Consider the following 12535-nt stretch of genomic DNA (forward strand, 5'->3'; position numbering starts at 1 on the left):
GGAGGGAAAGAAGAAGGAAGGAAGGAAGGGAGGGAGGGAGGGAGGGAGGGAGGGAGGGAGGAAGGGAGGAAGGGAAAGAGAGAAAGAAAGAAAAGAACAATATACGTTTTCAATTATGTTTGCAGAATAATTAACAAATCTTTAAATTCTGGTCTCCTAATCAGAAGGAGAGGGGACAGGAAAGTTGGAATATATCAATGATGCTTAGATTCCGCTTCAGTCAGTCCCATTGCCTTTTATTCTGGTTAGTTTCTGAGATGATTGTGGCTCTCTTCATTCCAGTGTTTCATGATAGAAAATTATTATATAAAATTATCAGCTATCATACCATACTGACCAAAGTGGAAAAAAAATGAGAAGGAATGTAAACAGCTTAACAATTGGAGCAAAGTTGAATCATGACTCACTTGGAGCACTATATATCCACTAAAATCCCATTTTTTTCCAGAATATGTAAAAGATGGATGATGTTCTTGCTAAAATGTAAAGGGGGAAAAAAGTCTTTTCATCCTTGACTTTTAACTACGTGTCATTCTTCTCTTTAATGGATCTTTGACTAGTCATTTAAAACTCTAATGTGTTTGCATTTGTATTTGCAGCAACCTGCTTTCAGAAATGTAAAAATGGAGGTGACTGCATTGCTCCTGGGGTGTGCCACTGTCCTTCGGCATGGGAAGGGGAGCAGTGTCAAATACGTAAGTGGCCCGCAGGGTTGTTTTCTACTATATTCTGAAGCTGAACCTGTTGTAATTATTATGGTTTAAGGAGATAGTGGAAAAAGTTCAGGCATGCTAACCTTGTCAGAAAATATTGTCAGAAATAAAATTAAATCTTAGCCACTTTTGTATTTATTTAACATGAGAAACTGAGGAGTTAATTTGTGACTAGCTCTTACATTTTTCTTGGCTAAGAATAGAAGTCTCCTTCAGTGTGCCAAATAAATAAAACAATAAAATGCAAACATATTTTATAATGTATTAAAGTTTTTTATAGATTCAAATAATGATAACTGGATTCCCAGTAACATTTCCTTAAAGGGAGCAAAGTATTTCAATATGCAGAAGTTTAAGTAGTTCATGTTACAATATACATATTTATCATTGGATAGCTTAGAAAATAACGAAAAAATTACTCCAAATACCACCAACCAAAGTTAATTTCTATTACTTTTCTTTTGTGTTTTATATATTTTCATTTAGACTTAGATGTAAGTTTTTTATACAGATAAAGCTCAATGTATAGAGAAAAAAACAACATGGAATATTGAAATATAAAAAAACTTGAAATAATATGTTGAAAAGTTAAGAAAGAGAAACCTGGTGGGGAATATTCTAAATCTTCAAAATTACCACTGAATAATAACTCATTACATAATTTCACACTGGTGGTAAGTGAACAATAAATTGAAATCAACAGCTGCAACATGATTGTGTCTTTGTACCAGAAGTATTTTTCAATCTCTTTTGAAACATGTCAAAAATGTGCATAAAATTTTCATGACACTTGATACTATTGTTAGAATTGCTATTACAATTTGTATATTTCTTATCTTTGAAAATATAAAAGTAACTGTCAGCTTTTACATAAAAATGTGTACTCAAAAATGGATGATTCTGATTGCAAGTTAAAAGTTATAAAATACTAGAATTCAAGTACTATTGGCCTCAACTTGGACTACTCATTCTAGACAGAGAGAGAGCTATGTGGGTCATAAAAATTCGAAGATGCTAAAAGAAGCTGGGCCAGGTAATATACACATGTAATCTCAGCCTTTGGGAGTCTGAGGTATGATGATCTCGAGTTTGAGGCCAGCATGAGCCACTTACTGAGAACTATACAATGATCTCTGAGCACAGCCTAAAGAATGACACTGTACTTCAGTGCTCTGTAGCACCTTTATACAAGTAAAGAAAAAAATCTCTCCATGAAAAGCCAGGTGCCAATGGCTCACATCTGTAGTCCTAACATCTTAGAAGGCTGAGATCTGAGTACTATGGTTCAAAGCCAACCTGGGCTGGAAAGTCCATGAGACTCTTGTCTCCAATTAAACATTGAAAAGCTGGAACTGGAATTGTGGCTTAAGTTGTGGAATGAAAACCCTGAGCAAAGAAAACCTCAGGGACAGTGCTTTGGTTGAGGTCAAGCCCCAGGAAGAGAGAGAGAGAGAGAGAGAGACAGACAGACAGACAGACAGACACAGACAGACAGACACGTAGATCGATAGATGTAAAGAGACAGACAGAGATAGGGGGAAAGGGAGAGAGAAAGGCTCCCTTCCTCAGAATGCTTACTGCGTTCTGCTAAACCATCTGAATATAATTGATATTATCTAAATAGATGTGTTACTGCCATCTGCTGGAATCTTGTTATAATATTATTCAAATTATGATGTCTGTGATATGGATGAAGCTACCCTAGCTATTGCAGTACTGCCCATCTATGTAGCAGCCTTGCTGAAAATATAACCCTTTGGGGTTGCACCTTATATAGAAGTGTGCCGCCTTTAAACAGAAGACATTGACTTTGTATCATTTGGATGAAAAAACCTCAATGTTACCTAAAAATGTTTACCATCATCCTAAAAGGTCAATTTAAACCACTCAGAACTGGAGATTCTCTTGCCTCAGTCTCCTAAGTGATAGCATTGTAGGTAGGCATTACAAGACTTGCCTGACATCTCTAAAAGTTTTGCTAAGTGGTTGAAAGAAAAGTTATGAACACTCTCTTCTGTTATGGACTTAAATTCTTCTCAAAGAATGATATATTTCAAATACTTTAAAGTACCACCAAAGAAATTTTGGTTACCTTTAATCACGTTTATGTAACTGTAAAATTGTTGTTTGAGTTTTAGGTGTTTTGTTTTATGTGATAGGTGTGCAGGTGTGTGTGTTTGTCTGTGTGTGTTTGTGTGTGTGTGTGTGTGTGTGTTCTGAACAATGGGAATGCATAGATTGGATCCACTAATATGTGGTTATTTATAAATTATTCCCACTTGCTTCTTCTCAACTGTGTTGCAACTGCTAGAAAATTTAATGTCGTTCACAATAACTTTTTTCTCTTTTGGTCACTGATCATTTATTTTTAAATTCAAATATTTTTAAGATAAAAATTGTACCTATTCACAGAATACTATGTGATGTTTTGATACATCTATAATTGAGTAATACAAAAGCTAGTTACAAACTATCTTTAGGCCATTGGAATAAGTCCTATGTATTCAGTTTTTTAAAAATGATCATCATTAAACTTTCACATTACAGCAATTTGTAATCTAAAGTGTCTTTATGGAGGCCGATGTGCATTTCCCAATGTGTGCTCTTGCCGCTCTGGATATTCTGGGGTCAAATGTGAAAAGAAAATACAGGTACTTTAAATCTTAAGTAGAAAATAAATAATAGGCCCTGATATCTGCATATATCTTCTAATCAGTTACTAACTGCTGTTAATGTTTTAATTCCAAAATAGAAAATACACAATGATTCAAAATGTGCCTAATCGTTAACAATAATACCTTTCTGATGTTTTCTTAGATTTATCTTTTTTATTTTCCTTGCTGGGGACTAAAGGCAGGTCCTCACATATGTGAGACAAATGTTGACACCCAACCCCAAAGTTATTACACAAAAATTTAATGTGCACTTAAGCAATTTCAATATGTAAATGCAACTACCAAGTATAATACAGAGCTAAAGTAGCAAATAATATATGGTGTGCGCATGAAAAACCACTACTTCATGCTTCTGCCAAATGCTAAACAGAGGCTAGGGCTTGGGCTCTTTTGGTAGAATGGCTATTTGATCCCTAGAACTATAACTAACTAAAAGTATTCTCATTAGTCATTACTTAATTGATTTGGGGGGAGGCCATACTTTACCAGTGTGTCATATTCCACTACAGTTTGATTTGTTTATTCTCATTATTTTCTCTGGCAGTCTAAATAAATTTCACTTAATTTTCTTTGAGCTTTCTGTGACATCTGAAGCCCCATTGCCCTTAAAAGATTTTTTTATTTTTATTTTTGTTGGTCATGGGCCTGAACTCTGGGCCTGGGCACTGTCCCTCAGCTCTATGATAGCACTCTACCACTTGAGCCACAGCGCCACTTCTGGCTTTTTCTGCTTATGTGTTGTTGAGGAATCGAACCCAGTGCCTCATGCATGCAAGACAAACACTATACCAGTGAGCCACCTTCCCAGCCTCCTTAAAAGCTTTTTAACAACACTTTGACAGTACAAAACTATATTCTATTTTTGTCTTTGGTGTTCTTTGTTTTATGTCATTACTAGGGCTTTAACTCAGTGCCTCACACTCTTATACTTTCTTGCTCGGATCTGGTGCTCTGCCACTTAAGCCATGCCTCTATTCCGGCATTTTTGCTTGTTAATTGGAGATGAAGTCTTATAGACTTTTTTTTGTTGTTGTTGTTGATGGTGGTGGTGGTGGTGTTGGTCATGGGGGTTTAACTCAAGGCTTGGGAGCTGTCCTTGAGTTTTTTCTGCTCAAGGTTAGCTAGCACTCTACCACTTTGAGTCACGGTGCCATTTCTGGTTTTGGAATTCTGGTGGTTTATTGGAGATTAAGTGTCTCATGGACTTTCCTGCCTAGGCTGGCTTCAGACCACGATCTTGAAATCTCAGCCTCCTGAGAAGCTAGGATTACAGAAGTGAGCTACCAATGTCTAGTTAATATTCTTTCTCTTCTATACTTATTTACCAGCTGAATCCTTCCTCTTGTGATCAATAGCAGATCATCTCCATCCACATTAGTCACTTCTGAGGCTGCCCCTGGAACCATACAAGGGAAAGGAGTAGATTATGGGGAAGGAAAAGGGAAAGAAAATCTAGTGAGAGGGAAGCATGGCCTGCTGTACTATAACCCGCCCTCTGAAATTTATACCTTCTATTCTCTATTTGTCATTCTTCTTTCGCTAATTGATATTATTTCTGTTTGCTCTTAATATTTTTGGCCTTAAATGCAGTGTTCTTCTTAGCAGGAAAAAAATAAAATAAAAACAAAACGTACTTCATGAGTATTCATAACACCTTTCCTGCATGCTCCCTTGTCTCCTTTAGCTTTCCAAAAGAGAATTCAGTCTGACTAATCAGCCTATGGCTTTTCTTCCAGCACCTGGAGCTAGTAGATAAACAATAACAAAAAAAGAAACAGGATACTAATTAGCTGGCTAGAATTGCAATTACACAGAGAATTAACTGGCCAGTATCAAAAGACACAAAGCAAAAGGAAACTGATCAAGAGGGTAGGTGATAAAAAGCATTGAGAAGCATTACAGCCTGAAGCTAGCTGCAAGGTGCCCATACCATTAACCTTGCTACTTGTTGTTGAGCCTTAGTTTCCCTATCTGCAGAATGAGGCACCACTGAATAAAGAGTATTTAGAACAATGCCTGGTTCATAGGAAATACTAGATGAGCGTTTGTTACTATTTATTGCATTAAATAGACGAGTAGAGAGAGGTAGAGAAGGGAAGGTTTAGGGAATGAGACTAGAAAATGGTACGGTGGGATTGTCTAGACTCTTTGTAAAAAGGGTTTGAAAACAACTGGTGTTATTGGGCAGGAATGTTTCTTGAACTAATGCTTTGCAATGTGGTATTACATTGCATGCAAGCTCCATGTGGTCCTGGTTTCTTTGACCTTTAAATATGATCCTAATAGATCCGTATTATATGAAAGCAATCCTGAACATAGTGGCTGAAAGAAGCAAAAAAGCTTTATGTGTATGGTCAGAAAGAGGGAGGGAGAAAATGAGTTTCTTGTTCTTTATTGATACTTGATTTCCCTTATCTTATTACAGATAAAACATCATTGAGTGAGCATCAAGTGTTATGAATTACAAACCTGTATCATAAGAACTCAAATTTTGTTCAAGCAAAAATGAAAGATAACTCCTGATGTTTATTTAAGGATCATTTTACAGATCTTGTAAAGAACAAAGAAACTAAAAAATGTATGGATCTATATTGTCCTTGTTGGAGGAAACCAAAAAAAAAGAAAAAGAAAAAGAAAAACATCCAGGTATCCTAGTTTGAAGTGTGTTCGGCTGTTTACATATTGAGATATGTATCTTATACTCCAGCCATGTGTAATATTTAATAAATGGAATATTTTCTCAGTCCTGAGACTGCATCACCAGGGTTCAGTCAACATAATATAAGCCACTAGTTGTCTCCATGATATGCAGTGTTCAATGCAGAATGAGAATGTAGAATTAGAGGCTCGTGGAGCTGTTGGAAGGCATGAGTTGAGAATGGAGATAGAGAGGTTGGGAAAGTAGCTGCTGAAGGTTGAAGAGGTGATACTGAGATGTCCAGCCTAAATCACCAAAAACACACAACAAAGCAAAAAACTAACACTTTACCTGGCCCTGAATGTGATCACTAGCATTTTGAAGGTAGTAGCAGGGGTCGGGGTGGGGGACACAGTGTGAGAATAAAAAGTAATAACTCCTTCATTGCAAGTAGGTCAGTTATGCAATGGTTAATTAGAAGGAAGAAATTAAATTAGGCTAATTAATGGAAAGTGAACTAAATATACTGATTATGACATGAGTCAAATGGACATCACAGAACTTTTGATAGAAGATATTTATCCCCAGTAAGAAATTTCACTATCATCCTACCATATTGCAGTGACTATATTTGAAAGCATGTCTGACTGAACACAAGGATTTCTACTTTTTTCCAACAGCTATTAAAAAAGTAAAATTTACAGATTTTTAATGGCTCAAGACCACCCGATATTTTGTCAAAGCCTCTCCTTTAAGTATCTCTTTCCATATATCTTTTTACTCTACAGTTTTGATAGAAAATAAGAGGTTTCCATCGATTAATTTATTGGAAGAATTATTTTTAAAGGAACGTATTTCAGCAAGTGTTCCTGAATGAGTATCCTGGGTTTGTTATTAATTTTTTTAGCTATGAAATATGCCTGTGTACTTGGAAGTGTCAGTAAGAGCACAGAGCAGAAATAGCAGAGAGGCGAGCACTAGGGCACACACCCCAAGGGATGCTCAACTCAGGAACACCTGGGTTTTAACCCAGCCCCATCTCATGTATGTGACTTGTCCACTGAGCTTCACTTACCTGTATGCTTGAATGCATTCATTTGTAACATCAAAATGAATAGCTCTGTGGCTCTGAATCACGGTGGTAAATCCTAGATATTCAGGAGGCTGACACCTGGTGGATTGAGGTTTGAAGCTAGCCCGTAAGGAAGTCCAGAAGATTCCATTTGTCATTAACATAACAATGGTGATCTGGAAGTGTGGCTACAGTGGTAAAATAGCCAGTTGTGAAAAAAAACAAAAAAACCTAAGAGCATGAGGCCCTGAGTTTAGCACCTTGCAGACACACACACACACACACACACACACACACACACACACTGGATACATAATATTTATTTCATAGGATTTCTGTGTAATTTTAAATTTAAAATGAGATTATTATAATCAGTTTCCACAAATGAGTATCACCTAACACTTGCCAACATATGGATCTTATCATTAGTAATAATCATTATAATTATTAATGCTTAAATGAGTAGACCACCTTATGAAATGCTGACAGGTACACATATATCTATTTTTCAGATTTTACCATTACTATAATTTATTGGCATGTTTTGTGATAAAATTAAAGAATTTACTTTTAACAAGCACTAAGCAGTGTGTAAAGTGAAACAACTTAAAATAAGTGAACAGAAAAAAAATTTTTTGGGGGGGGGTCCGGTCGTGGAGCCTGAACTCTGGGCCTGGGCGCTGTCCTTCAGCTCTTCAGCTCAAGGCTAGTGCTCTACCACTTGAGCCACAGTGCCACGTCCGGCTTTTTTCTTTTTGCTTATGTGTTACTGAGGAATCAAACCCAGGGCCTCAGGCATGCAAGGCAAGCGCTCTACACTGAGCCACCTTCCCAGACCCAAGTGAATAGAAATTTTAAGTCAACTCTAATTCACATTTATTAAGAACTAGACTGAAGCTGGACACCAATGGCTCACATATTGTAATCCTAGATACTCAGAAGGCTGAGATCTGAGGACTATGGTACAGTCAGCTTGGGCAGGAAACTCTGTAAGATTATTATCTAAAATTAACCACCAGAAAACTGGAAGTAGCATTGTGGCTCAAAATGGTAGAGAGCTAGTATTGGGGAAAAAGAGCTCAGGGACAGTGCCCAGGCCCTGAGTTCAAGCCACAAAATGGACAGAAAAAAAAAAAAACAAAGAAAAAAGAAAATAAGAAGAAGAACTAGACTGAAGAGAATAAAAGCAGCAGGCATATAAACATTAAAATCTGCTCTAGTTGACCATGGCATGGGGCTACCCATGTGGTTCTCAAACATTTAATGATTGGCCAGTTTGTTAGCATTTTTTATTGTAAAGGTGATGTACACAGGGGTTATAGTTACATATGTAAGGTCATGAGTACATTTCTTGTCTCATATTGTTACCCCCTCTCTCATGTTCTCCAACTTCCCTGCCTGCAACTCCTCCCCCCAGTTGTAAAGTTGATTTCTAACATAGTGTCTTTTGAGTATCACTGTGGCATTGGCCACCCTTTGTCCTTTATCTTACCAGTTTGTTATTCCCCTTCTCTTCCCCAAATCAGATAAATGTATGTACAAGACACAAGGTACCAAAATAAAAACAGTCAGTGACAACAGGGAATAAACCAAAGGGGGAAAATACCAAAGAAAACAGAAATAACAGCACACAGTATATTAAAAAAAAAACAAGAAACAGAAAATAACCCTCTTGTTTCCATATCTTGGAGTTCATTTTGATGAGCATCATTTTAATGGTCATATATACATAGCTATCAAGCTATTGTGATCCTTTGTTAGGACTATCCTAGACATATACTAATTGTTACAAATGAGGGAAACCATGGAGCCTATGTTTCTTAGCGTCTAGCTTTCTTAATATGATTTTTTCCAAGTCTTTCTATTTCCTTATGAATAAGGTGATGTCATTCTTTCAGACAGAAGCATAGAATTCCAGTGTGTAGATATACCACATTTTCTTGATCCATTCATCTACTGAGGGGCATCTGGGTTGGTTCCATATCTTAGCTATGGTAAATAATGCTGCAGTGAACATAGTTGTGCTGATAGCTTTAGTGTGGCCTTGCTTGTGATCATTTGGGTAAATACCCAGGAGTGGAATTGCTAAATCATAGGAGAGCTTTATGGTTAGTCATTTGAGAAACCTCCATACTTCTTTCCAGAGTGATTGAATCAGTTTATATTCCCACAAACAATGTAGTAGCATTCCCATTTGTTGGCCTATAGTTGGACCAGTACAACCTCAGCAGGCCCCAAGCACTTTTGCCTTTCAAATGCTGCCTTTTACTCAATTTAAAAATTTTATATATTCCCTGGGCACTAATAGTTCATGCCTGTAATCCTAGCTTCTTAGGAAGCTGAGATAGGAGAATTGTGAGGAGGAAAGCCCATGAGACTCTTAGCTACCTAAAAAGCTGAAAGTGGAGCTGTGGCTCAAGTGGTAGAGCACTAACCTTGAGCAAATAATCCTCAAGGACAATTCCCAGGTTCTGAATTTAAACTCCAGAAGTAGCACAAAACAAATAAAAATACTATAAATTAAGTCTGCAGATGTATCTTAGTGGGAGAGTGCTAAGAGTGTGCAAGAGACCCTGGGCTCAATTTCTAGTTCCAAAAACAAATAAGTAAAAATCCTATTATATAACTGGGTTAATATAAGGATGACCATATTAATATTACTCTAAAATATTTGATTCTAAGAATTCTTTCTTTCTTTTGTCCGTATTTTGGATTAAGGTTGCTGGGCTTTTCTGGTTGCTCAGAATAGATCCTGCCTGCAAGACTATAGTAGATTTAAGTATATGATATCATAAACTATAATGCTTTTTAGGAACAATGTCTTCTTATGTAGTTCAGAATTACCCTAATGTACTTGTTAAATGACCACTGAAAATGTTTTGGGAGAATATATTTTTTAAAGGAGGGGAAACATATTGCCCTTTGGTGGCTTCCTTCCTTCCTCCTCCTCCCCCTCCTCCTTTTCCTCTTCCTATTATTATTCTTTTCTTTTTTGTGTGGCAACAACAGCCATCTCCTTGAGTCCAGAAATAATTTGCATGCTCTATTTTAACTTTTATAAAATTATTTCTACTGGCTGTTAAAGACCTTGCCTGCAGATGGTGCTAGATCCCCATTTCTAAGATAACATACCACTAAATGCAAAATGAGCACTTTGACAGAGTATATTAAATATGTAATGCAAACATGACACTTTTCAATAAGTAAATTCATTAGCCTGACCGTTCTCTTTCTGTGAGTGGTACATCCAGTGATTACCTAATAATTTTAGCCATTGCCTCCATGTAGTAAACAATTCCCATTGTCACAGTAAGAGACATTACTTTCATGTGACAATTTTGTGATTTACTAAAAATTTTCTGAGGGATATTAGGTTAAATGGAAAACATTGCTTGTTATATTATTAAGCCTAGAAAGTTGAGAAAGTAAAAGTGGTTAGTTCTTTCAGGTATTTGAGTATATGATTTTTTTAAGTCCATAACTGGGGCTCAAACCTGACACTTATGCACATTGTCTAGTGCTCTACCAACTGAGCCACATCTCCAAACCCAAACTCATGTTTATACATTTTATATCATTAAGAAATATTTATGAATGCAGTCACTCTGACAGGAAAGTATTGAATGTGCTTCTTCTTTGGTGCCATTAATTTTGTTTAAAATGAAAAGAGTTTACACAGCTATCTGTACTTGGCAATAAATTGAGTCTTTGATTTGAGACAATGACAGGTTTAAGAAATAGTAATACTTATGGACTATACATCACAGTGAGAATTATCCCAATATATTTTGCATGTTTGCTGGGATCAAATCCAGAGACTAGAATAATGCTCTAACACTGAGCTATACCTCCAACCTTATTTCTCAATTTAATAGATAGATGGTAAACATTGAAAAAATATAGAGAATAGATTATGTTATCAGCTTTCAATCTTCTTCCCCAAATAATCAGTGACATATTTCCATACTCTTGCTTCTTAGTTTTGTAGAGTGTACATTGGATTTTTGTCTGCATTTCTCCCTCTTCATTTGTCTATCTCTTTCCCCTTGACTCTACTCCTTCAGCTTTGACCACTTGGTCATTGATGTTTGGTTTTGGCTTTCCAACTAATTACACTACTTGAGACCTCCTTGAATCTACTCTTTTTCAATTAATACATTTGTATACACTTGCATACCACCTAATGTGGGAGTGAATCAAACTAAAAAGTTTCTGCATGACAAAGGACATAGGCAACAAGTGAAAACAAAAACAAAAACAACCTACAGAATAAGAGAAGACTTTTGCCAGCTATCCATCAGATAATGGGCTAATATCCAGAATATACAACAAACTTAAACCCTCAGAAAAACCAACAACCCAATTAATAACTGACTGGGCTATTAAGTAAAGAGAGTCTTCTCAGAATAAGAGGTAAAAATGTCTGATTGATACATGAAATGCTCAACAGCTCTGGCCATAATGGAAATGCAAACCAAAACAACATTGTGATTCCATCTCACCCTAGTTAGAATGATCACTATGAAGAAAATGAACAGTAACAGACGCTGATGAGGATAAGGGAATCCTAACACACTGTTGGTAGGAATATAAATTTGTTCAACCACCCGGGAAAGCAGTATGGAGATTCCTCAAATACCTTAACATAGAACTACCTTATAATCCAGCAATTCCACTTTTTTGCATTTACCCAAAAGATTAATAGCAAGGGTACAGTAAAGCCACCTGTACAACCATGGTCATTGCAGCACATATTCACTGTAGCTAAGATATGGAAACAAATGCCATTACATGGACAAATGAATCAAGAAAATATGGTATTTATACACAGTGAAATTTTACTCATCCATTAAAAAGAATAACATTGTACCATTTGTAAATAAAAGGAAAGACTTGAAAAATTTATGTTAAGTAAAGTAACAGAGAGACAAAAGATCCGTTTTTTCTTATATGTAGAAACTAGATTTTGTTTACAAACTCATGAGTAAAATAAGTTTCATTTTTTGACATAACATCTTGTACATCTCATTGTTGCAATGGGTCCACCTGTATCCCTAGTTAAACAATTTGTTTTTTCCCTTCCCCTCCACAAACTATACCAACATCAAATACAGTGAAAACAATGGTTATACCGTGGGGGAGGGACATACAAAGCAACAAAGAAATCATAATTATTATAAATTATAATTATAAATTATAATTATAAATATTAGAATTATAAATATGTTAGAAACAATAGCAAGAAAGAAAAACCATTTGAGTCCTTATCTTAGGGTTCATTTCACTTAACATCAACTTATCTCACCGATTCTGCTTGTCTCAGACATATACTAGTTATTGCAAATAAGAGAAACCATGGGACCTATGTTTCTTTGGGCCTGGCTTACTTCACTTAATATAATTTGTTCCAAGTCTTTCCATTTCCTAACAAATGGGG

General features: G+C 36.1%; 1 protein-coding gene across 1 annotated transcript in view; it reads left to right on the top strand.

The window, feature by feature from the left end:
- Vwde (von Willebrand factor D and EGF domains) overlaps positions 1-5144 on the top strand; it is a 49137-nt gene extending 43993 nt beyond the window's left edge. The window contains exons 27-29 of the mRNA XM_013019919.1: positions 600-695; positions 3261-3364; positions 5073-5144. Coding sequence (XP_012875373.1) covers positions 600-695; positions 3261-3364; positions 5073-5144 — 272 coding nt within the window. The remainder of the gene's footprint in view (positions 1-599; positions 696-3260; positions 3365-5072) is intronic.
- Positions 5145-12535: the final 7391 nt, after the last annotated feature.

This window comes from Dipodomys ordii, unplaced genomic scaffold, assembly GCF_000151885.1.
Source record: "Dipodomys ordii isolate 6190 unplaced genomic scaffold, Dord_2.0 Scaffold48, whole genome shotgun sequence".
Taxonomy (NCBI): Eukaryota; Metazoa; Chordata; class Mammalia; order Rodentia; family Heteromyidae; genus Dipodomys; species Dipodomys ordii.